Source organism: Centrocercus urophasianus, unplaced genomic scaffold (genome assembly GCF_019232065.1).
Source record: "Centrocercus urophasianus isolate 14NV4802_14NV808 unplaced genomic scaffold, USGS_Curo_1.0 seq_24, whole genome shotgun sequence".
In the NCBI taxonomy this organism is placed as follows: Eukaryota; Metazoa; Chordata; class Aves; order Galliformes; family Phasianidae; genus Centrocercus; species Centrocercus urophasianus.
In genome coordinates this window covers 15,443,129-15,469,846 of record NW_024884800.1, presented here as the reverse complement: position 1 = coordinate 15,469,846, position 26,718 = coordinate 15,443,129, and the positions used below count along the sequence as shown (strand labels likewise).

At 36.6% G+C, this 26,718-nt stretch overlaps 1 protein-coding gene across 4 annotated transcripts in view; it reads right to left on the bottom strand.

Annotated features, from left to right (window-relative positions):
- The window catches only part of THOC2 (THO complex 2), a 51,674-nt gene that overhangs the window by 6,399 nt on the left and 18,557 nt on the right, over nt 1-26,718 (bottom strand). Inside the window, exons 11-33 of one of the 4 annotated variants that reach the window (XR_006169971.1) lie at nt 24,569-24,741; nt 24,204-24,399; nt 21,256-21,297; nt 19,216-19,346; nt 19,024-19,125; nt 16,766-16,850; nt 15,915-16,008; nt 15,388-15,468; nt 15,062-15,158; nt 13,203-13,320; nt 12,255-12,434; nt 11,489-11,653; nt 10,548-10,823; nt 9,624-9,765; nt 8,808-8,965; nt 7,375-7,503; nt 6,664-6,795; nt 6,399-6,583; nt 5,465-5,649; nt 5,080-5,182; nt 4,296-4,732; nt 2,696-3,486; nt 1,879-1,914 (exon numbers count right to left, since the gene is read on the bottom strand). Coding sequence is in view for 1 of the 4 variants with exons in the window: in XM_042824836.1 (XP_042680770.1) it covers nt 1,879-1,914; nt 3,428-3,486; nt 4,296-4,732; nt 5,080-5,182; nt 5,465-5,649; nt 6,399-6,583; nt 6,664-6,795; nt 7,375-7,503; nt 8,808-8,965; nt 9,624-9,765; nt 10,548-10,823; nt 11,489-11,653; nt 12,255-12,434; nt 13,203-13,320; nt 15,062-15,158; nt 15,388-15,468; nt 15,915-16,008; nt 16,766-16,850; nt 19,024-19,125; nt 19,216-19,346; nt 21,256-21,297; nt 24,204-24,399; nt 24,569-24,741 (3,306 nt within the window). In the remaining 3 variants the exon portion in view is untranslated. Of the gene's footprint in view, nt 1-1,878; nt 1,915-2,605; nt 3,487-4,295; nt 4,733-5,079; nt 5,183-5,464; nt 5,650-6,398; nt 6,584-6,663; nt 6,796-7,374; nt 7,504-8,807; nt 8,966-9,623; nt 9,766-10,547; nt 10,824-11,488; nt 11,654-12,254; nt 12,435-13,202; nt 13,321-15,061; nt 15,159-15,387; nt 15,469-15,914; nt 16,009-16,765; nt 16,851-19,023; nt 19,126-19,215; nt 19,347-21,255; nt 21,298-24,203; nt 24,400-24,568; nt 24,742-26,718 lie in introns of all 4 variants that reach the window. The other 3 variants (XR_006169970.1, XR_006169972.1, XM_042824836.1) reach the window with 3 other exon arrangements.

Sequence of the window (26,718 nt, the reverse complement as noted above, 5' to 3'; positions counted from 1 at the left end):
TTCAGATGGTTGTTCATGACAGATTCCCATTGCTCTTCTACCATTCCAATGGGAGTTACAGACAACTTTATTCCTTTCTCCTTACAAGAGCCAAGACTTGGCTTGTCAAACTTTATCAGCTCACTTCTAGAAATGCTGCTAGCTGAATCCACATCAAACCTGGGGCACTGCCACATGCTACGGAACTGGACAAAGGCCAAAGAGTGACACAAACCTAACTCAAGTCTGGCAGCATGTACTTTATAACCTGCAATGTAAAACATCATTTCAGTGGTCTGCCCCATGCCCTCATCCTTCTCAAAAAAAAAAAAAAAATAAAAAAAATAAAAAAAAATCAGCAGTCAGGAATAAAGAAACTTTGTTAGCACACAACAGCTTGAGTCCCTAGCTCTGAGCAGAAGCTGAACTCAAATCTACACCCTTTCCCTCAAACACGTACATGAAGCGAAGCGAAAAACTTAGCTTTTGTTACATCATATACAGGAAAAAGCCAAGAACTCCAAGTTCAAGGCAAACATTATACTTTCCTAATTCTAAACAAATTGGATGCACAGAACATCATGGCAATCTATACACACTATCATTTCATGATTTTAAATCTAAGAACCAAAGGAGGCCTCCTGTGTGCAGTCCCCACACAGACAGGTACAGCTGATAAAGGACAGACCCAACTCAAAGCTAGCAAGCATCCATCAAGCAGTCAGGGCTATTTTGAACTGAAACAAGCCAAGCATTCTGAGCACTCTGTTTCATCAAAGAGAGCAACAAGTAAAACATCAGTGCAGTGTATAACACGGCTAGAAAGCAATAAATCCTTTGTGCAGTGTAAATTAATATATGTAATCTTACATAAACCTACAAGTTATCCTGAAAGTCCAAGTGTTCAACAGCTTCCAAGTGATAAACATCTGTGCTATATATATATATATACACACACTATTACTGAGTGCATGACCCAAATTCTTAATAGCAACTTTAGAAGACTTGATCCATTTCTATTAGTCAGATACAATATATTTTAAACTCGCCCAAAAGAAACAGCAAAAGCTTTCTTAACATTAGCCCACAGTATTTGTGATTGTCCTGTAATTCATTTAAAAAAGCAACACAATGGCTGCAGAATTTGTCTAAAAAATTAATATTCTGAAACACCACTAAGATCTCAATCCTTTAGCACAACCTCTTGTAAGATACTCTACCTGCAGTGTGTTCACAGGACAGAAATAAATGATTATTTAGAAAGTTGCCTATGAAGTGATAGAATGATAGCAAGGGGAAAAGAATTGCATGTTTTTGTTTTGAAATAACTATCTTTTATTATTTCTATTTTTTTAATACCAATTAGTTTAACTAGTCTATTACCTCTTAGTCTAGATAAATGACTTACGAACTTTTTTTAATTCAACATACATGTTTCCACGAGGACCAGTAAAAAGTTTACTTTGATCAGATTACCCAAAGCTGGATTTTACTTTTTTCAGCTCTGACTATTCAGATGGATCATTCGTTTAATTTTCTGAAAGTAAGTGAAGCCCAAGACACTAAAGGCAGCTGTGCTTCTTTTTCATTCCTTCCTTTTTCATTCCTCCTTCAGTTTTAGCCTGTAGAAGGCTGATGTTAACATTGAAGGAGAAATTACTATGACATGAAATCTCTTTAAAATATTGGGTGAATGCTAAATTTAGGGACTTTATGTTGCTTTCACCTAACAACTCTCCCTCTCTCTCCTGTAGCAAAGCTCTACATCCCTCGGGTACAATGCTAGGATTTACAGGAGTGGAATTCGTATTTTCTGAGGTAGTTTGCCACAAGACCAAGGTTGCATTTTCTCCGAAACAAAACTCAAGTAAATTTTGGTGGTTTCTAAAAGATTCAAACCTTTGTTGAAGAGTCCTTGAGTTCGTTGAGGTTGTCCTGTAGAAAATGAATGGAGATGACACGTAAGCTGGAATAGTTTTCAGAAACCAGAGGGACTTTGGGAAGCATGGCCGCACCCTTGAAACAAAAAACAGCTACTCCTTCTGGAATAAATCTGAGGTTAATACTTCACACACAATAAAATTTAGAAACTAGGGTTGTTGTTGTTTTGTTTTTTTTTTTTTTTTTAAAAAAAGGCAGAAAAAAGACAAGTCTATTCCCTACTCAGTTGTTATATTAACTACAAAATGTGTTCATACCCAAATCTTCACAGAATACTGAAAAACCACTCTCCCACCAAGAAAAATAGCCTTAATTCTAAATACTGCTGAATCACAGTTGAAATAGGCTTAAACTGCTTTTAAGCCTGTATCTTCTCCACTTTCAGTTAAATGTGGCAGAATTCACTCTAGAACTTTACACTGCCACTTACAAAAACAGGCAAGAAAATCTTTTTAATTCTATTTTGAGTAGTTATCCCTGCCACCTGCTTCCTTAAAATTAATAAAAGCTACTCCAGTTCTTCAAAATTAATCTAAATCTTTTAAGCAAATCTTACATTGAAAAAGATACACTCTTCTGGGAAGAAAAAAGAAAAGAAAAGATTGTTCTAAAGCTGGTAAAACGATGAATTTTAAAAGCTCACATAATCCATCACAGTGCTCTTGATGAAGTATTAGTGACTTACAGTTTTAAATGTTCAACGTACTGCAAATTCAAAGACTCCACGAACATGGTGGTTTAGAAATAAAATAAATATAGAGCAAGGAATGGCTACCCTGAGTCTTCAAAGTAGGCTACGCCCAAGGTATTGTGCTGCGCTTGAATGCTTGGGGTTTCTCTTTGCTGGGTAGTAGGCTTGGTTGCCACATCTGGTTTTATCGTACCGCAGGGCTCAACATGGTGGGAACCCATTGGAAATAAACAAACCTCGTAGGGAAGGTACGACAGAAGCTGCATGCTCACTGATTATACACAACTACAGGAGAACTGATCACCAAGGAGACTTTAAAATGGAACTCCTTTCAAGACTCCTCCTTAGAAGGCACATATCGGTATGACGCTCATCAAGAAGCCTGATGAATTCAGAGGTATCGTACATCCCGTATCATCCAGGAATCTTCAGTGTTAGAGATTCTTCAATGGAAGTGCAGAAAAATATGCTCCACTCTGCTGCAAAGACTCATTTGCTTGTAGCTACCATTGCACTCCAAAAAAACTGACTGTTTAAAACAGTGAGGCACTTCTGGGTAAAAATTCTCTTGCAATTTCCAAACACAATTTAGGAAATTTGTGCTAGGTCCTTGAAGCTTTACTTTGGTTAATAAAAAATATTTTAATAGAAAAAAAGACAGTCCGCCAATAAAGAAAAGGAATGCATTTTCTAATGCAATATAAAACCTCCAGTGGTTCCAGTGTATACTTGGCACAAAACTTGAAGGAAGTCGGACATTGGCATCCCAAACTTGTGAGCCTAACATGGGCGCTGCCTTCCTCAGGCTATACTAACCTTTACTGTTGAGGAATGTGATGGAGAAGAATGGATATCAACTTTGCGGCGTTTTTGTTCTGAAAAAAGGAAAAAGGACAAGAGCATTATTAAAGCAGATTTACAAGAGGATATGACTTTTTGAAATGCCAAAATAACCTGAGTAGTAAAACTTGATTTTAACTAAGATTTTGTTTTTCAAAACATGCCTTCAACTCCCTACGCAAGCTTGCAGAAAAATAGCTAAATATGAAGAAACTGCTGCAAAACTGTGCTCAAGCTTTTTTTTTCCCCTTAATCTGTACCTGAAGAGCTGAACAGAACTGATAGCATTCCAATCCAATTGCTTTTCCAGAAAAAAGTACTATAAAAAACTCAGCATCAGCCTCAGCTTATGAGAATTTAACACATAACATTAACAGCTTGAGATCCTTAATTTTTGAAGGAACTGATAAAGTTTATTGTGCCCTTATGGAAGCAAATCTTGCACATCCCTTGTTTCCTTTCAATTCAAAGGCTAAGACCAAACTCTCAGAGAATACTCTTCAGGAGGTTTGCATTAAATTTTTGCAAAACTTCTAAGCCACAGTTATATAAACACATTCTAATAAGCAACCATTCAGAATAATTCTTACTTTGTTATTAACATGCACACAAAAGATTGAGAGGCTTTACAGAAATCACTCTAAACGCGAGCTTTATACATTCACACTTCTCATTTCGGAGATATCCTGAATACCTTCTTTAGGCACTAAAAAGTCACCACTGCATAATAGCTAGCCTTTCTTCTCTTCAACAGGGCTGAGGCGTTGCAGGTATTGGCAGTCAGTGATTTTTCTAATGCCACATTCTTATTGTCTGTATAACGTTTTTTCTAGAACAGACTCACCCCTCTCACATTCTGATGTTTCTGATCGGGGAACAGGAGACTTCAAGGACCCAGCTACTGGAATCTTTTCTCCTCCTTTAGTATTTTCCTTGGATTTCATATCCTTTGCTACATCTTTTTCTCTGGATGGCTCCTTCTCTCTCTCCTTTTCTGTAACTGACTTTGACTCAATGGTGGTAACAATTGTCTTGGATTTTTCTTCCTTCGAAGCTTTTTCTTCTTTCTTGGCCTTCTCCTTCTCTTTGTCAGATTTCGGTGTTTTCTCCTTAATCTCTCTTGGTTTCTCATCTTTATTTGCCCGTTCTTCCTTTGGTTTTTCTTTCCCATCCTTCCCAAGTGCCTTCGCCTCTGGAGTGGTAGCTGGAATCTTTTCTTTCTTCTCTTTATCTTTTTCCTTCCCGCTTTTTTCTTTATCATCTTTCTCTTTAATAATTTTGCTGCACCAAAATCAAAAAGGCCAATTAGGAGACAAAAAACTAGTATGTGTTATAGGCGAGTCTTACTCCTGATTAGATAGAATTTCTTCAATCAGTCACTGCCAGATTATTTTGCTGCTGCTTCATCAGAGCATCAATAAGCAAGAGTACTAATTTGGTTTTCGTTATTTAAAACAGAATGTATTTAATAAATGTGTCAGCTTAGTACAGCCATGTATTTTGGCAAAAATCTTATTTATTAAACTGAAAAAATAGGAACAAGTTAAGCAGCACATGAGAGGATTGAAAAGCTAGGTCAATCTCAAGGAAGACAACAGAGCATATCAAGGCAGGAGTAGATTTCTCACCTATTAGAAGCACTGTTTCCATTGCTTGTTGTCACCTTCGGTGTAGCATTGACAGTTTTATTAATGACTTTCACAGTACCCTGAGACTTCTCCTTTAGTTTATCTGTTTAAAGAAAGAGAACAACTTTATTTCAACAACATACATCTCAGTAATAAAAACAAGCATCTCAGCACGCTCACGCAAAGCTACATTTATCTGGTAGTTCAAATAGGTAATTAAACAGACTACATTCCTGCAAAATCACCCACCAGCTAAACAAAGAACACATAATGCATATTGACACTAAGCTCACTATTAATAGATTCTTTTCTTTTCAGTTTAACGAGCCAAGTTTTGAGACAGTAGCCTGCAAATATCATTCAACTAAGAATCAAGTTTGTTTACCAGTCTCTTCAGCAGCGCTTTCCTCCAGTTTCGCTGTATTTATTGTGAGAGATGTAGGCATCCCAGCACCACCTGGCCCATTTTGTACTGTTGCAGCTACAGCATTCCTGGCAGGTGGGTCTTTGTGGTGGAATTCATTTTCAGGTATCATAAAAGGCTTCCTACTTTTCAACTGCCCAGAATAGCTGCAAGTCGCACAGATTGTTAAATATGCACAAACAAAGCAAAATATGGGTTGAATTTTAAATGAGGACTTAATCTAACAGTTCCGTCTGTTATTTTTCACAGTTTTTCCCAACTGATATGCAGTTTCTTCCCCCTTTATCAATAAACTCAGAGTAAAAAAAAAAAAAAATTAAAAGAACAAACAAAAATAAAACCTCACAACGGAAGCAGCCCTACCTCAAAGCCCTTTTTGCTGCTACCATCACACACACACACACACACACACACACACTCCTGCCAAACACACAAATAGCCCACTGTTAGCACAACCTTAACTACCCCTCAAGTCTCCGAAGATGATTCTGCAATCAGACTTATGAAAAACATAATTAAGCATTTTAGATTAAAATTTTAGAATCCTATCAACTTCCAAACTACGCAATCTTGCAACAATAGCCCTTGGCTTTCTCCATTTTACTCTCCCTTGTGTCTACCTGCTGTTATGCTATCTCTCTACAAATAAGCTATGCTCTTGTGAGTGAAAATCTTTACTATTAAATGTGTTTTACTAGAGTCTTGAAAAGGAAATTAGTGATCATCCAGCACGACATGAAAGTTTTCATTCACAATGCCAGCCCTGAGATGCAGGATAGTGAAATCTTCTGTGATAAGGTAAAAATCAAATATGTTAGGACTGTAAGAGTTCCAAGTCTTTAGAAGCCTTTCATGATCCACTTTTAACCACTTTCTTAAAGTAAGGTGTTGTTACCCCATAGCCAATGCATATAGATCAGGTCTCTTCTCTTTCTCTTCCTGACATATCTTATGTACTCTTCTTTCCAAGGCTTGGCCCAGGTTCAACACTTTTGGATACCATGGAAGGATTTTGGTCAGCACAATCAGGATATTTCTGATGTGTGTATATTCACCAGTTTCAAGGCAGTGTACAGAAGCCTAGAACACAAGTTAAATCTAATCAATTCTTTTCATTAAAGATTCAAAAAAATAACAAGTTTTTCAGCATCTTTAATTACCTTAGTTAATTTATAGTGCCATTTGTGCACCACGTGTCTGAAATTCTCATAATCCAATTGATCAGCTTTATTTCCACCATCAAACCCAGTTGCTCGTAATATAGTTAGGAAGCCTGGATAGTTACCACATTCCTATATATGTGCACAAGAGTAAAAAATAAAAATTCACAATTTAAAATACGAATCTTTTCCAGGATATATAAAAAAAGAAGACTGTTGCAATAGTTAATATTATCGAAGCACTTTCTCACTGACACATAACACAGCACTTCCTCTCTTCCTACAGACTAAGCACGAGCTAATTCTCTAGGAGTTACATATTCATTTGTTTTAAAAGCTTATTTATGTTGAAGCCTTTCTTGGGGGTGAGGAAAAGGATTACTTGCAATATAACTAACTTTAGCAAGGAGATTCCATACGCTACTTAAATCTTCAAGAAAAGCTATGAGAGTCAGAATTCATTTCTTTTACTTCTGACGCTATACAAAACTAACTCTGTTAAAAGTACATTAATTACAATTGATTAATTACAATTAGAATTGAGATAAATACAATTAGAATTGCTGTTCTAACATGAAGCCATCGGAAAAATTAAATCACATTCTAAATCAAGTGAATGATTTTAGTAAATCTGGTTCTGTTAGGCTGTATTATACAAGCGGTCATTATATAACTCTTCATGAACAAACAAGTTTTAATAACTTTACATACCTTCTCATATATGACTCTGTCACTGTGCCATCTAGTCACAGTCTCCAGCATGCAGCACAAAAACCTGCCATATCTACTAGCTTCATTTTCAGTACAACTTGCTACTGTATATATAATATCAGAGAAAACCTGTGAATGGCAGCAGTAAGAAGTTACTTTGACTTCACTGAATTGCAAAGAAGGATCATCAGTAATTCCAAATTGTTCTCATCTAAGCTACTGTTAATATGGTTTTTAAATTTAAAGAAGATTGGATTACAGAAATATTTGGAAACCAAATCAGATTTGCACAGAAAAAAAAAAAAAAAAAAAAGGGCTTGTGTACTAAAGCTTCTTAGCAAATACTGTTTTCAGGACTTTATTATCCAATTACCAAATCTTCACTCTGAGCCCAGAATCCAGGTGCTGCACACGTGTGCCACTGACACAGAGTCTTCCACAGGTAAGGTGCATCTCCACTGGAATGTACCTGTTTCAGCTCTAGATTTATCAATTGATTTGAGCAGGCAGATATCACAGAATTGTAGGGGTTGGAAGGGACCTCTAGAGATCATCGAGACCAACCCCCAGATATAAACACATAGAACACAAACTGTGTCTTTGTGTAAGAATGCTCTTTTGGAGCAATGAGGCCAGAGCAGATCCCTACTTCAAAAGTCTCAAAGGAAAACTGACAACTTCTATTGGATGTTTACACACACACACACAAAAAAAATCTTCACCATAGTTTTCATAATGAAGCCCCACACAAATCCTCTTAATCAAAAGTTGTAACACAATCTGTTGCATGACTAAATAGTCATGACTGAATAAATAGCTACTAACTAACTTAATCTGGCTTCTTACAGCAGAAAGCACCAGAAGGGTTCTGATGCTGCAGAATGGAACAGTCAGCCAGTACTGCTGGAGCAGTTTGATCCAGAAAATCAGGTTACTGCAGCTATCAGTACCTCCTATGGCATCGTATTTCCACATCTCAGCAGCAATAAAAATTAATCCCATGTCTGCCATCAGAGTCAGAATGTCCCAAGAACTATTCCTGTTAGGGCAAGCTTAAAGGAGGTTGCTACTACAGCAGCACAATACACACAGCTGAAGTTGGAGAATTAGATAAGTCTCAGAAATGCAGATCACTGCAAGGCTGTGAAACCTGCATGTAGTTTGTATGACTGCTGATGACTATCCCCTACAAGTTCAGCTGTTTTAGGATAAATCAGAAGGAAAAAAAACGCTCATGAAAGTAATTCCCATAAGGTCTAGGAAAGAGAAAATTTCATTTGTAGAACAGGAAGCGCAAAGGGGACCTTTTCATTGCCATGTCAGATTTTAAAATTAAATCTAAGTAATGACTTTGTTGAGATCTCTTTTGAAAGAGAAAGAGGATACTAGTCTTGCATGCTTCTAACAACACACACACAGCTCTAAATACTTACTCTATCATAACAGAGAAGCGTGGAGAAGTTGGGTGTTTTCTGCTGATGAACCAGTTCTACAAAGTGAGCACAATAAACCGCATCTATTGCCGAGAAAATGCAGCGAGGAAATATACATAGCTGCAAAAACTTGGTGATAGTCTCATTTTTGGTGGACTCTTCAGAAGCAAAGAAACAGAGAGAAAAATAATCAGTACATTAATGGGCAAGCAATTAAACTACTTCTCCCAAGAAATTCAGTATTTCATAACGTATTCTCCAGTTTGTATTCCTGTTGTATCTCTGACATTACTCACCATCAAAATAAGCTTTTTTACCTTTGAGTAACATGCAGAAGGGTAGAAATATTATAGCAGATCTTTATTTCTTACAGGGAAAAGTCTTTTGTTACAATAGAAAAAAGCTCAGAAAAATTACCATGAACCACTTCAGTTATCCAGATTCTGCATACCACTCTTTATCACAGTGCTCAAAGTTAACTCAAATCACTCACTGGGTGTTTACATTTCTATGATCTGCAACACAGCAACTGATGTGCAAACCATCTTGTAACTATCACCTCACATCAAATCTGTCAAGCTCTCTTAAGTCAGCACGATATTAGAAAGGCCTTGCCATTGGAAGAAGCAAATAAAACGTCTCCCTAAAAGAACTAGTCAGCATTTGCAAAAAGACATGCTGCATTCTAATTAGAAATTTATTCCTGACAGACCTTAAGGTATCAAGAAATCAAATTTTAAAAATCAACATTTAGCATGCTAGTGCAAATTGAACTTTCAGTTCTGGGGACAGCAATGACTGTACACACGCACTTACTTGCCAGAAGCCAGTTGTCCTTCTCTAATTTCAGTCTCTGTAAAACTCTTTGAACATGCTCTAACTGTTTCTTCTCCTCTTCAAGGAGCTTGTCCTGAAGAGCAGTGCAACGTTCTTTTTCTTTTTTCTTTTTATTTGGAGGCTGTAAAATGTCAATGCAATTCATTTAATACACTCACACTAATACACTAATACTACTTACACTTGCTACAGAGCAATTAGGTATCTGGTAATGCTAAGAAACATGCGAAAAGCTATTTCACTGAATAACATTCAGTTAATTAACATTAATTAACAATGGATAACAAATGATGTAGCTAAACAGCTGAAATACAGATATCAAAAGACTGTCATCTGAAAGATAGGTTTTTCCAGTAAGTGGAACCACTGGTAGTTCTGAAGTTGGAACAATGAAGCATGCAACTGCGAGAAATCAGAATGGATGAACCAGCAGACACAGACCTCTCTCAATGGACCAATTTATTCAGTTAACACAGGTTTAAATTCAGTTAGTTTAACCCGAAAATATGATTACGTAAAATAGAAGAACTCCAATTAAATGACTAACTCAAAGTAGCACTGTGGTATGCTGTCATGCACTACAAGCCAGCAGATCATTTTTCACAGATCTCTACCAAAATAAATGCCTACACACCACCACGGAGACTACCTTGCTCCATGCAAGAGAGCAAAACTTAAAATGCAAATTATACTGATGCTTGCATAACTTGCAGTTGCAGGGAAGGTTTCGTCTCTGCTGGGAGACAACTAGTAACAGTATCAGTGATACCAGTGAGTGAAGATAACTCCCTTCCTTAGCACAAAGAAGTGCATGCAAAAACTTATTTGTATCTTAATGTAGGTTTTCATGAAATAAAAACTGCTTTAGAATTGAAACTGGAGCAAAAAATTTTATAAACATACCATTTCCTGATTGTCATCTATGGCTTTCATCTGGACTTTAAGTTTATTGACTTCTCTGTCATAGCTGCTATGTGGGACAGCAAGGTCATACATAGTCAGAGACCAGAATGTGGCATAAAACTGAGGACTGATGTCATCCCAAACCTTGGGAGGGTGTAGAGAAATCACAGCTTCATGAACTGGAGCCATCACCAGTTCACATGCTGTAATGTATTTGTGAACTTTGTGTTGCTGTTTATTTCCCTTTTCAGCTTTTTTAAGTTCATCATACTTCGACTGTGGAAAAAGAAATGAAAAAAAAAAAAATTGTCATCTCTGTACATGAACCAAATTTAATTCAACTTCTCAGAAACTTTTCTATGTAAATCATCTTTACAAAATAAATTTATGTACATAAGGCTCCTGAGAACATCACAGTGAACTTTTAGTATGCTTCCATGCTGGATATTTATCATCCTCACTGATGCTACTTTCAACTCACCTCTTCTTACAGCAAGCTATTAAACTATGGTGAAAAACTGTTTTCAATACTTATTTTAGCTGCAGGGACAAGTTTATCTTGAAGCTTCCTTATATACCTCACCTTTCGACAGCTGCAACATTTTCCTCCACAACAAAAAAATTAAAATATCAACAAAAAAATTACACATTTGTGGAAATCTGGGTAGGAGAACTCTTGATCACTCAAGTTATCAGAAGAGTTGAAATCATTAGCTGCAACTGCTATCACTTGTGCAAAAGCTGGCACATGGTCTATATTTTCTATGAAGACAAAGTAGACTCTCTTCCAAATCACAGCTTCTGTTTCTATCTCAGCTCTTCAAAAAGCATCCAGAACTCTTATTCAGCAGACAATCTTTGCAGGAACCTAACACAATTATAATACGTAGAAGGGCATCTCTTAACAGAAGACAGACAAAAAGGAAATGAGTTCTACTTACTGAAATTTGGTGTGCATACATGGGCCTTGAGAGGAAAAACGCAGCATCATGAGGCGTGTGAAACTCATTACAAAGAACGTCAATTGAAGGCACTCGCTTAATGTAATCCTCTGTGCTCAGGTTGGATGCTAAAAACCCACCAAACTGTACCAGGGTGTCATGGCACTAGGTAAAAAGAGTTAGAGAGCAGGTTTTTTTGTTCAGAAATTAAGCTTGGGAGGGCTTGAAAGATCCTCGTAGGTTTGTTTGGATAGGGACTAGTGGCAGCTGCTTGCTTTTAAAATAAAAGTATTAACACAATGGCAAGAAATTCCACTTGGAAGAAAAAAAATTTCCATGCCACAAACTTCTGCCCCTCATCAATGCTGACTCAACTGCACGTAAGGAAAAGCCTTACGAAAGCCAGAAGAACTGAAAGAGGTCTCTGAACTGGAATTAAACTACTTCCTATTGCCTAAGGCAACGGTGGAATTCAGGGTTAAAACTTTCTTCTAACAAAAAAGTTCATCTAAAAAAAGTAACACCAGAAAAAAATGATAGGCGACCTTAGAAATTAAACCCTTATTTCTCATGACAAAGGATGTTTCTATCTTTTATTCAGAGGTATTAAGTATATATTATGTTGACAACTGACATTGATGTATTACAAAAGTGAGATCACTGCAGATTTAAAAAACCACGTATACATTGTGCTCATATAGAATACTGATACATCAGAGGTTACCAAAGAAAAGGATGCGTTCTTATAAACGTGGTTTTAACTTACTTGATCATACAGTTTTCCCACCAGCTTCAGATGTTTTTCCCCTCCTTCTTGAAAGATCACACCATTTCTCTGTTGAGCCATAAGCAGGCATAGCGGAAGGGCAAGATCATGGTCCAGTAATGCATCCTTCAACCTCTGAGAAGACTTCTTTGTATTCCTAATTTGGCCAAAGTATCCACCCTGCACAGTACAGAAAAAAAAGATGCTTAAATTTGTAAGCAGTACTTTAAAAATTCATACTGCAGAAATTCTGACAAATTAACATCAGCACAGTTTCTAGTCTGTTTATAAAAATCTCAGTGTTGGAAACACTGAGAAACAAAAATACACTGGAAACAAAAATAAATTCATCTTGCATGCTACTGGTCTTCTACCCAGTCAACAAAAAATGACATCTCATCACAAGCATCATGACACAACACTACATCTTTATATCTAAAGTTTGATCTGCTTGAAGGCTCTTTCCCATTCAATAAAGAAACCTCTGATTTTAGTTCAGAGCATAGCTATTCGTGTGCCTCAGGAGTTATCTAGGCCAGACTCATCTAAGACTCTGAAACCAAGGCTGCAACAGCTTTAAGGTTAAGATGGGTTACGATGTTACTCCACTCAACGGGGAGTGACCACAGTCCAATCAGTTCTGACACAGCAGGACTGCACAACATACAAGCTCGCTGGCTGCTATAATTTGCAACCTGTCATGGAGCAAGAGATAACGACGGCTGCTTTCATTAATATGGGACGCTGTGAAGCACAGCAACTAAGGCTCAAGTACACTTTGTCTTGGCTGCCTGTCTGCAATGCTCGCAAATTCAATGGAGTAGGAAGTTTTGTGATAAAAGTAGCAACACCTCTCTCAGCTACACTGCCAGAGGTCATGAATCAGAGTATTCAGAAGCACCATTAACAAGCAACAGCTATTATTAATTAACTTTAATATGAACACACCTCAGCTTTTAGTTGTTCTCCACCAGTCATGGCTTCCAACTGTTCCATTGTCATTTCTTCAGTAATTTCTATCCCTGCCATTTTTTGTACTACCTCTTTTAAAATAAGCAAATCAAAGCTGCACAGAAAACAGAAGTGGAGTAAAAACAAGAAGAATTGTTTAAGAAACACAGGCTATGACATTCGATACACAGTGACAGGCTATCATTTTAATTTGGGAAAAATAAGAGGATGCCATTGCACAGAAGGATGTCTCTATTACAGGTTTGTTTGTTTGTTTTTAATGTAAAAGCATTCAAGAGTTGTATTGTTCATTAAAAACATTTCAGCATTTCTAAAAAGAGCAAGAGTCGTGCTATTAGCTTTAAGTATCAACAAGTTATTAAAAATTCAGAGCTCACTTTTGTTTTTCAGCATGCTTCCTACCATATCTATATCATCATATCTACTATGAGCATGGAAATCTCAGAAAATTTTTTCTCTTTTAAACTTCAACAGCAGTACTGTCCTAGAAACTGACTGGCAAAATTAGTCTTGAGAGTTGATTTGGAACACAGCAGACATTTTTCACTTAGAACACAAACATACAACACACTCCAATAATCATGCCCTCCAGCAGCAAAGCTTCACTTCACGCTCTGAGTTCTCTAAGGCTGATGACTTCTCCTCAACAGAATACACAAGTCGTAGCACAAACATTCAAAAAGACTTTTTTGTAGTATCTGAAATTTGGTTGATATACTTTTTTTAAGTAGGTCATAAAAAGTTCTGAATATAGATATTTTATGTTATTTATATATTTGTTTGTTTTCCAGCTATACGTAGGTTTTCTGCTCAGTAACTGTGCAATGCCAGTACATACTCCAAACACTGGAATATTCCAGTCACAGTGGTAAGAATATTACTTCTACCATCCCAAATATTAATTTGAATACAAAAAAACACTTAGTCATAACACGTAGTTCATGGGAAAGAAGAAATACAACTTACCCTTCTCTGTAGCTCAATGCCTTTGTACCACCATCAGAATACAAAACAAATTGGGGACAGGGGAGCACATGAGACTGAATGTCTACATTGCGGGGAAGGGGAAAAAAACCTGGAGTTCTCAATATAAATACCCTGAAGCAGCATGCTGTGTTACCTCCTGCTGGCTTTCAGCAACCACATAGGGGTTCATAATAGAATATAAATGAATACTCACCTATGCAATAAGAAATAGTCCATTAAAGTTAATTAAATAAGGAAGCAGTAATACTGACTGATGATGGTGGATGGACAAAAGAATAAAAGGAAGATTCAAACTGCAAACTTGGTTTAAAAATTTCTTGTGAATGGTCAACACTGATATACAAAAAAGCAGTTCAGAGGTCATTAAGTAAGACAAAGTATTGAAAACAATTAAAAAAACACTAGGAAATCCCTGCAGAAAGACATGAGAAAAAACCTAGAATTTTGAACAATTTAATCCTTTTTTTAAATTACAGTTATTGATAGTTTATTTTCTTTTTTTTAAATAAGGGAAAGCGATTTCTATTACAGTATTACAGACTGTTAGGGCTTTTTTTTTTTTTTTTTTTGCCTGGCTAGGTTAAGAAAATCATATTAAAATAAGTTACAGTTGAAAAAAGAGTCTTTAAAACAATAATGTGCCACAGCTTAACAATTACAAAAAAAAGCCCAGCAAATATGCTACTCTTTTATTGAAATTTCTTAAGCTTTCTGGTAAAATGAGTGGAGGATTATTACTGGAGTATCTACTAGTTGAGTCCTCACATATCAGCAGAAGCAGCAGCCAGAAAAAAAAAAAAAAGAAAAAAGAAAATGGAGTTTATGAAGCTCAGTTGTGCAAGATTTACCTTTTCCCAGCTTTCAACTGGTTGGCTACGTATTGAAGTAGACCAGCAAGTTCAATCGGGTATTTTCTGAAAACAGCACCACAGAAGCTAGCCAGACCTAAAGTAAGGAAAAACATTTGTGATTGAACCTCAAGGCATGCAGCAGAAAATATTAATCCAATCCAAATAAAATGTTGGCAGCATGTCTATTTTTCTAATATAAAGAAAAAGTATTTTCTGATTTGTTAAACTTGTCAGCTCTCCATTTGAAAAATTCACCGGCAGATCCAAGTGAAAGACTGGGCACTTTATTTTCAACATTAGTGTAACAAAATCAAAATACTAACTCTGCAGCCAGCTCGAGATAGTGGTGTCGTCATGCTTCATTCTCTCCTTCTCAGGGTTTGCCAGAGCTTCGATGATACAATCTTTAGTGGAGTTAGAGAGAACACGCGTTTCTCTATTTGTCAAAAGAGAAGCTGTACAGAACTTTTGTTCCCAGTTCCAAAATTTGCCATGTATCAGCACGGTAAGCAAGCAAAGCAAACAATACAGAGGATCTAATAACATACAGTTCAGTTTTTAAGAAGTAATGAAGAAAATGGTCACTTATTCAGTCTACAATTTACAGGTTTACTCAGCTTTCAAGAGCAAAGTGAAATCAGTAAAACAACATAAAAGAAGAAGAATTTTCATAGTGTGAAAGTAGGAAAAACAAAGCACTCTAATTCAGTACATGTAAAAAATGTGTTGCAAGCTCACTAAAATTTCCAGCAAATAGCAGCAACGGTAGAAACAGTATTTACTGACAGAAGAGATTCAATGCAGCTACAACTCCATCAGCACCAGATGTATTAGTTACATAAAAGGATACACGCCAAGACGTCGTAATTCAGTGAAGTGAGGTATTTCAGCGAATCAACAACTGGGGTTATTAAGTTGTCGTATTTTTGTATCTGTGATAAAATCTGAAAGCAACAAAGAGATGTTGAGCTGAAAAAAGAACAGTATCTTTCATACTTCACGTAACAGATCTAGACTGTTAAACTACATTTGTCTTTAAAACCTACACAGAGCACTCCTTGAAAATAGTTCTAGAAGGACCTAAACCACTTCCAAAGTACAAGTAACCTGACTGACTGACTTTGTACCTTCGACAAATCAGTGAAACATCTCTAAGTTCTAAAAATAATTCTATGCTTGTATTTTCTTTAGAGTTAGACAATTACAACTTTATAATACCTAAAACCAAAAATCACCAAAATATTTCACTGTTCTGAAGACCTCTCAAGAATTCTAAACCTTACCATAAGTCTCCCTTGCTACTTCCCTGCAGCGACTACCAGTTCAGAAAAAGAATACAAGCAAATTGCCTTAAGTTCCACAGTGTTTCCTCTCCTACATGATTTATACACATATGCTTAAGTATTAATTTCTTCAAGTAACATCTGAACACTAACAGGTAGCCTGGGTAACCCTATCAGGGCATCTTCACACCTCACTCCCATCTACCAGTCTCAAATTAAACACTTAAGCAGATGCAATTTTCATTTCAGTTTCAAGCTATTCCACAGTTCCTATCACATTTAGTATCTCAGATTTTTGTTTCTGTACTACCAGCAAGTTACCAGACTGAACTGCACTCTCTTATACCATAGGTCCCTTTCCCTACTTAATTATCTATGGTTAGGATATAATAGTATTTAATTACACGTAATTACATACATAATCAAATAAAATGGTAGGATTGGCATGGCTGAGTTTCCCAATCTGTCTTCCAGATGGTTTCACATTTTCCTTAGTCAGACGCCTGTAAAAAAATGTTTTATTACAAAAGTTGAAAGAATAGTAGAATAGGTCAGCTGCAATGAAGAACTTGGTTAGCTGCACAGATTAAATCCTCACTAGAGCACATATTTAGGAAACTGAAGTAGAGAAGTACTGTTTCTCTGGGAATCTGAAGTCTATAATCCTATGACATACAGAGGGTGAAAAACAACCCATTAACCTCATGTTACTACGGACTGTATTCGAGTTTCAACTCTGAGCACTTTGCATTTGGAAGCTGTCACAGAACCTACATGACACAGTGAAATAGCCTGTGATGTCATGGTGACTCATGCAAATTTAATTCAGCCACAGCTCGGTCACTTAGCACTTGCTGCACTGTTTAGATGAGGGGAAGAAGAGCTCCCCAATGCCAATTTTGTTGTGTTGCATTTTCACAGCATCCCCCCAGTGAAGATTCTTAACATTAAACCTGAGATTGATACAAATAATCATATATGTAATATTAAAGCAGAACGTTAAAGCAGAATGGTGGCACCTCAGTCTCAGCTTGCTTCCATTTTATACCACAAAGATCTTCATGCACAGTTTCTGCTTCAGCAATCACAACAATAAACCATCACCACAACCACTAAGTAATCTGTCAAAAATTTCTATGGAAGAAGAACTCTCTGTACAACCATGCTGCAATTATTTCTTTCAGTATGTTCCAGAATGATTGATTTAAACTGTTTATACCAAATTCAAAAGTAAAGTGTCCACAAATTAAAAAACCTCAAGAAACCACCACCACCCATCATCCAGACAAAAATGAAGGCTATTTAAGCAAGAAAAAAAAAATTGGGAGCAGGAGGTGGTGTTCCACTGTTACAACTATGAGCACATAAGAAAGTACCATTATTTTCAAGTTGCATCACGAGGGCTCCTGCTTAAATAACACATGCTGGTAAACAACATCCTTTCTTACTGTCCTTCATACTGTGAAACTTAGTTAACAGTGACTAATTCAGTGATATATTGTGTTTAAAATCCAATAGCATGTTTCTTGAATATTTAAGCTCAAAGCATAACAACCTGGAAGTACAACTTAATTGTATCAAAGTATTTGTGAAGAAATTTTGCCAATCATCAAACAGTCTCGGTAGAACCCCTGCAAGGAGGCCATACTGCATTTCCAGTTCTCACGAGCACCTCCAGTATGAAGATGATCATTGGAAATGAATCTGGACTTTGATACTTAACAAGGACTTATAGAATAAATCAAGCAATACTGTTCTCTTTTAAATTGTACTTCAAAATTCCAAATAATGACAGTTCCCAGTCTCAATTCTCTACCTGGAAGTGGAACAGGACTTAAATCAGATAACACCTTTAAACAAATTGGCCAATAACACAGTGAAATGGCCAGAATAGTCACAAACAACTATATCTTTGATTTACAAGCTTCTCATACCATTAATAACTATCAGCATTGTAACTCATTTGCATAACAGAAACCTACTGTAGCAGAATAGACACAAACTTTTATCATCTCCTCCAGCTACACTCCAAGCCAGAAGAAAGGATCATAATCCTTTCTAGACTCCACATCTGCAGTTCAAAGCCTCTTAGGATATTTCTGTCTTGCCACATGGAAACATTCTAATTAAGTGCATTAAAACAAATAAATAAAACACAGCATTTGCTTTTGGCCCAAACTACATAACAAGGAGAATCCAAATCCCTGACAACGATATCATAGAGATGCTATTTTTAAGATAAAATTGTTCTGTGTCTGCTTGAAGATGAGAACAAACCACCCAATTCAACTTGTGTCCCTCCTGTGAAAGCTACAGAAAATGACAACACTTTTCACTCTCTTGAGACTAAATGGTGTCCACACCCAGAGAGAATCTGTAGCACTCCTGTAAGCAAAGCAATTCATCAACAGCAGCACATCCATGGAAAAGTTTTAAACCACTTAGTGGGTCCTTTTTTTCAAATGAAGCACTCTTACTTGTGGCCAACAACTCTGTATTATTATTAATTTGACAATTTTTAATCACTGTACATCAAATATTCCACAGGCAAGGATCATCGATGAAACTGAGTCATTAGAAAAGGAATACATTTGCCAAGGGTTTTTTTGTTTTTCTTCATTTGGTGAAATGCAGCACACTGTTACAGCTGGTAGTTGATGGACTCACACAACTTACTTCATGATGTACTTGGCACGGTCTATGGTTTGAGCCTTAACTTTCACTAGGAGTGGATGGCTATTGTATGTTTCATTCTTCCACTGCCCATAAAGACGGTACCTTGAAAAATGATCAAAGGAAAATTAGTTTTTATACTGATAGTTTAAGATAGATCACTTCCAAAGAACAGAAACAAGCAATTCTACTCACCGGTACTGGTATGGAAATGTTTTGAACATTCCCCACAGTTCTTCAGACATGCACGCATTGCAGTCCATCAAAGAAAGAGAAGGAAGCAGAACCTGATCGGTAATGCTCAACACACAGCTGAACAGTACCTCCTGTAATAAAGACAAAACTCAAGGTAACTACCAGATACAAAAGCAACATGAATTGCACATCTTAGTAAAATAACAAAATACAAGTTGGCCACAAGATGATGACTTCCTAAACAACAAAAAGCCAGACCAAATACTAGAAGAACTTAAGTATCCCATCGAACCTTCTCTTAGCTAACTCATGAACCATATATGTTGTCAATATTTGCCTATATGATGTAATTGAGCAATGAAGCTATTTTCAGTGCATTACATTGATATTTTAAAATAATTCATAAAAAGATACACTACAGACTTCCATGAAGTGCAATAGCAGAAAATGGATTTATTTTGGCAACTACCTTCAACGTATTAAGGTATTTCTTTATCATTACTCCAACATTCAAAATCATGGATTTAAATTTGAAAGCATTATACATGTTCTCAAGACACAGAGTACCAGTCTTCTTGTTCTCAGTATCAACTAGTTTTTTTTAAAAAACATTTGTTTCCCACTGAGTACACTAGAGAAGCCACAGGGGAAATAAATAATAATCAAAAACACTTATAATTACACTCAGCTTAATCCCTTGGAGTCATTTTCTTAGCACTAAGTGAACGTTCTCACAAGAGCACAATCATTAGCACCACATCCTACACCACAGTATGCGAACACTAAAAAATTATCTTTGTCAGTACATAATTCACATTTCCATGTACAAACAGCTACTTGCATCTCCAAATGAGATTTCTTTGCAAGAAAGGACTCAATCATGGAAACAACAGTCCCAAGACTCTCAACCACTTCCCAGTTATGAACTCTGTTCTCTTCCAAGCAGCAGTTCCCTTCCAGTCAGGGAAAACCAACCAGTTCACGCACTATTTGGCAGTGTCACTTTACCCTTAGGTCAACTTCCTACAAGACTTGGACAGACTCAGCCTACCACTGATTCCCTGAACCACACAGTTACCTCTCTAATCCACAGAAACGTTCTGGAATGTCAGAATGAGTGAGATGAACAATATCTACAGAAGGTCAGTGACCTGTAGACCATGAGCTCATAGCAACTATAGGTGACAATGGTCAAGTTACTCAAAATCTCCAGTGACTAGTAAGATCGAACTCAGTTATCCTAGTTTAATTATTAGTGCTTTTAGTAACTTTATTTCCCTCCACTACAACTGCAGTAATCAGTAAATCATGTCAAGTAGTAACAACAACTTGCTGAACACTATACTAACTTGATACAGAAAGTTTGCTTGTTCATTTAAAAGACTAAACAGACGTTTTATTAAACAAGTTCAATCTCAACTGGATACCCAGATTTCACTGAGGCCAATCTTGAATTGCTCAATAAAGAAAAGTTGCCCTTTGTATTTTGAGTACCTTCCCTATATCTAATTTCTCCTGATTTCTATGCTTTTCCCCAGTAAGTTACTTAAGATACAAGATGCCATCATGAGAATCTGTTTACATAACAGAAGTGTTCCACCCAATTCAGAGCCACTGAGCAGTAAAAAGCACTATGCTAAAAGAACAAAATTAAATTTGAGGAATCCAGGGGAGGTGGGAAAGGCCAACACCACAGTAATGCAAAACTGACGTGCTCAAGCTCACCCAACAAGACTACAAGGTATATTTTGGTAAATAATTAAATGGTACAGAGAAAAAGGCTGCAAACTCTCTTAACTCCTTCCTCTAAAAAAAGCTCACTCCTCAAAAAATAAGATTAAAATTGACAACATAAATTTACCTCCTTGAATAAAAATAGATTGCCATTTCACTGATGTAAAATACATAATAATAATCAGCATGTGGGAGGGATGAGATTACAAGAACATTCAGAACTCTGCCAAGAAATACATAGTAGCTCTAGCAGAGTTGATTCATATGTTCGTTTTTTGATGGAAAGTCTCTAAGAAACTCACTCACCATTTTCTCCTTGTCTTCTTGCTTGCTTCCATCAGACTGAAACTATAACAAAGACAGTGAAGTTAATTATAAAATAATTAGTCTAACGTTTAACAGTTTCAGAACAAGGCTTTCTCAGCACAAGCATACACGAAGAGGGTTACATGACTAGCAAACATTTAATTTTACAGATCTGCTAGCATTGAAATAGTTGCAGGCCTAGTGGGTGGAAGGGCATCTACACAGATCCTCTCCAACTCTTATTAGCACCATCTGCTGCAGTGTATGCTCTCAGTTCTGCATGCTGCAGTGCTTTCATCTATTTCAATATGGAACCTTCCTCCTGCAACCAAGTCTTAATATCTACCCTCATCATTTCTGAATTGTGTAAAGGACACAAGTAAGCTTCATGCATAAATACCTTGGCTTCACTATATTTGTGCGTGCAGCATTTGCAACCCCCTGATAAAGCTTAAAAAAAAGCTATACTATGGGCTGTTGTATTTTAAAACAGTTCTCTTGGAAAAAAACACAACAGGGAAAAATGAAACCCGCTGACATTTTAGAAAATACCATCAGGCTTATAATATTACTTCATCAATCCAACATTAATTCACCACCTGTGAATACAGAAGTCATTACTGTTCTGTCCTCTCCTATGAGGAAAGGTTGAGGGAACTGGGCTTGTTTAACTTGGGGAAGAGAAGATTCCAGGGAGACCTCACTGTGGCCTTCCAGTACTTGAAGGGAATGTATGAACAGGAGGGGGAATGGCCGTTTATGAGGGTGGATGGTGACAGGACAAGGAATGGTTTTAAATTGAGATAGGGGAGGTTTAGGTTGGATATTAGGAGGAAGTTTTTCCACTCAGAAGATGGTGAGGCACTGGAACAGGTTGCCCAAGCAGGCTGTGGATGCCCCATCCCTGGAGGCATTCAAGGCCAGGCTGGACGTGGCTCTGGGCAGCCTGGTGACCCAGCACACAGCAGGGGGTTGGAACTGGATGACCATTGTGGTCCTTTTCAAGCCAGGCCATTCTATGATTCTATGATTGTTATCATACAAAAACAAAATCTTGACTCTCCTCCAAATTATATTTGGCCTTCTACCTTCTTTGAAACATTTTTATCTTGTTAAATTTGTCACTAAAACTATGTTTTCCTGTTAATTTCAGTATTAACTACCATGAAATACCATTAAATCACACATTAAATCATCCTAAGAATTCAAAAATCAGATTAGAACCTACAGGAAAGAGTTTTGTTTTTTGTTGTTGTTGTGGTTTTTTTTTTTTTTCCTGTATCTCCAACAGCTTTTAAAGCAATGCAGAGTGGATTAGCATATTCTCAGCAGTACATGTGTGTGGCTTGTGAAATTATTTTGCTGATACAAGGCTCTCTGGACTCTGTCAAAACCCTGAAAAAGGAAGACTGATCTGCAATCTAAGATCAGCAACTTTAACTTCACAATAGAAAAAGCAGTAATAAAAAGAAGTTTGGATTTCATGAGGAAATTTCCTGGGCTTTGTTATACTTTTTTCCACCCAAACAAATGCATTATCTAGAAATATATCTTGTGGTCAATTACTAGAACAGAAAACACCCCAACCTCCAACTGGTGAGCAGTTCAGTAACTGCACACTGTGCTACGCTGTAGTACCAATTTAAAGTTTTTGGCATACAAATCTAAGTACAACATTTTCTCAAGAGCTGGTAAGATTTACTATCATTAAGAAAAACAAAAACCATACTCTATCACTAGCTACACAAATTCCTTGATGAAACTGGTAACTACTAATGAGTTCATGAAGAACTTCTATAGAAGAGATACTAGCATACTTGAAAGCTCTTTAATTATTGCGAGCAGAACTAACAGAGAAATAGCAAGGTTGAACTGAAATTCAAATGCATAAATAAAATGCACTGATTACACGTGTAGTGACTCTGCATGCTTACATTGGAAAAGAGACAACTGAAGTTTTGAGGAAACCTACATCTATACACACACACACGTAGATGTGCATATAAATAAATATACACTCCATTTTCTTACTGGAGAGAAGCCTAAAGAAGCAGGACTTCCAATTCAATTATCAACAGTCAGAATCATTTCCTCACCTTTCTTTCACAATAATACCCACTCAAGATTTTAGTCTTAATTACAAAATTGCTTCCTTTTCTTTTTGTTCAACTCACCATTAAAAAGCTTATTAAGCTAACACACCAGTAAATGCAAAATCATCTTCAAGCTATGCATGAGCACGAAAGTTGCAATGCAATATTAGTAGTCAAACTTTAAACTACTGTATGGGTTAGCTTACAAATCATCTCCAGTTATAAACACATCTACTGAGCATTAAATGGTTTAACATGCTATTGGCAATAGCGCACTAAAACTTTCCCTATGTTACCTTAACCATTCTGTCACTGATGAATTTCTTCGTAGCTCCAGCCTAAAGCAAATAGCTAAGAGTTGCTCATCCTTGTTGTAAATACATTAAGCTACCATTTTTCTACTACTTATAAAGAAACCACGTGTATATATTTATAAATACGAACTAAACTATAACAAAGCAACCTCCATTTTAATTCGTGTATCCACAAAGAAACAAGGGCTTTTTCACAAATCTTTGGTACTGAAACTTAATCACAAAGTAGTCCTTATAATCTGCTGACAGAAGTAAAACAAATTACTCACTTGAAATTATGATCTCCAAATTAACTGCATTTTCAATGCAATTAAGGGTATCTTAATTATCAAAATTGTAGTTACCACTACAGTTTCCTAGATATAAAACCACTATGTTCAAGCTATGCAAGAAATGCTGGTTTACGTTCATTGATTGTAAAACTGATCAAGAATTAAAATAAGATTCTCCAATTTTTTTTTAAATTATTTTAATATACACATAACAATGCTCGAGCACCTTCTGGCAGGTTCAATAAGCTGTTTGCTTTTATCTCACCAACCTCTTTCATAAAAGCTTTCCCAAGGCGCACCACTTTCGCAAATAAAATGGGATCGTGGGAGAGATGAGGACCAAGGTAGCACAGCATGTTGAACACTTCCTTCCTCAAGTCTTCAAAGCTGTCTGCTTGTTTCGGTGCTCTCTTGTTTGGCAGAGGAGAAATTGGTGACCCTTTAGCCCCTTTTGGTACACCAACCCTGAAAATAAGTTGCACACCATTTCACACGATGCAGAAGTGAAAGTTTTAAGAAAAAAATTAAGAACAGGACAATACAGCCAGGCTTATTAATGAATTTATGCTTGCAAGTTTTACACACTTTTGCACTATTCAATGGAAACTACTGTTGCAGTTACTTTCCTCTTTACCTGCGGTACAAAGGTTCAATTGTCACGTGTACGAGCTGGCAAAGGGCAATCGCAATGGGCTTATGTGAAGTAGCATAAAATGGAGGCATCTGATCCATAATACTCTGTGCGTGCTGCCAATCACCAATTTTTAATAGAGCTTCCAATAAACCAAGCTTCTGATTATCTGGAGGCTGCAAGACAATAAACAATTAATAAAGTGTGCTCATCTGCCCCTTTAAACAGTAGCCAGATGTAAGCTGCAAAAAGAAATCCAGGAAGAAAACATACATAGATACACATACAAGATATAAACATGGAAAAACAAAATTCAGCTAGATGCTTACACAACAAGGACACTTGAACAACAGCAATAAAATTAGTCCACACGAAAACTAACAGCTTCATGAAAGAAACAAGTTACAAAATAAATTAAATGTGTCTGGTCATGCGTTTTTCAAAAACATCAGTTTAATGCAGCTTGCTTCCTTACATGTCATTTTAAGAACAAACAAGCATCTAAGAACTCTTGGCATGACACGTTCTGGATTTTAAAAACATTAATTTCTCTCAATTTTTTCTCCATGGAATTTCTCCTACAAAATCAGATTAAAAATTAAACTTCTCTCTCTCTGAATTTGCTTGTATCCCAAGTCACTAGACTAAGTGCCAATGTGAAAAGTCCAGCTGTAAGGCTACAGAAGACTTCCCACATATCCCACTTTGCAATAAAGAGGGAAACCGTGTCTCGAAGCAGCAGAGGCACGTTATTGATATATTACCTCACCAGTCTATTACTAAATGACTCAGTGAAGTAACAGAACGTAGCTAAGTGCTGCAAGTTTGCCATCACTCTAAACCAAAGCTAACATTACATAGAGGAACAGAAGATTCCAACGTTTAAGTCAAATCATTTAAGCATATTAAGGCCCCCCTCCCCCCAAAATAGTTTTCTTTAAAATTGTATAAACAGACATGAAAAACTGATGACAAAAACTGGAAGCTAAATGTTTCTAAAGTTCTATGGTTCGCATGGACTTTTTGTTCATTTTAAAACCACTTTAAAACACTTGCAACTCTCTTTCCTGCTGGTTGTGGAATTAGCAGATAGCCTAGTATACAGTTAGAAGAAATTTTCAGAGTGAAAACATCCATGGTGAAATCACAGTACTGAAATTTCACACAATATGTTTTATTCAAAATATATGCGTGCACATCAGAATAAGATCAGCCTCTGAAATATCAGTTCCTCTGATGCCAAGGATTGCCTCTTTCAGTCACCCTAGAGTACACTAACAAAAGGGTAAGCTGATCCTTTCCTGAAATTGTTGGAAACTTCTCAGCAGTGTAACCAGAAAGCTTGAAATCCACTTCCAGCATGAAGGATTTCTTGAAAATCAAATTGCTTAAAAACAATTACAAGCTGTAACTACTCAGTCAGTATAAACATACTTGTTAAAACTAATGATCAGACTGCACTGTTGTGTGCTATTTCCAAAGCAGTCACTGCTCACACGTACATACTGCTGACTGTATGTCCTCAACTAAGCATGCTCTTCTGAAATATAGCCTCCAACTGCAAAAGCACACAACACAGAAGAGAGTCAATTTGAACTTGCTATGAAGTCTAGTCATACTGCTGAGTTAGGAACTTAATATTTTTTTTTTTAACGCCCTACTCATTTGTTTTCAGTATCATTTTGTTATGCATTAAATGCATCTCAAAAGGCAAGAGAAGATAATGCATTTGCCAACACTAAACTATTCTTATTAAGAGTTGATTATGACACAATAATTCATTTCACAAAAAACAGCACCTGACAGCTTTAAATTAAATTAAGTTAGGAATTGTTATACGTATTTTTCCCTTCTTACCCACATGTGTATTTCACAGTACTTTACCAAAAGTTGTCAAGCTAAAACTGCATGCTGGATAAAAAGCACTCAAAATGAAAATGCCAACAGCTTTCACTTGTAGTTCCTCCATAAACTACTCAGAGCATATGAAAACATTAATATAGAAACAAGGCTATCAAGAAACAGCATGCACTGCAGAGCGGCAAGCAAGGAATTATAGAAGCTGTTTAAGTTCAGCTCATCATTTTCCCCACTACACACCCTCAGATTGTGCTACTTGTCACTGTAACCCTTCAGAAAAAACACTGCAGCTT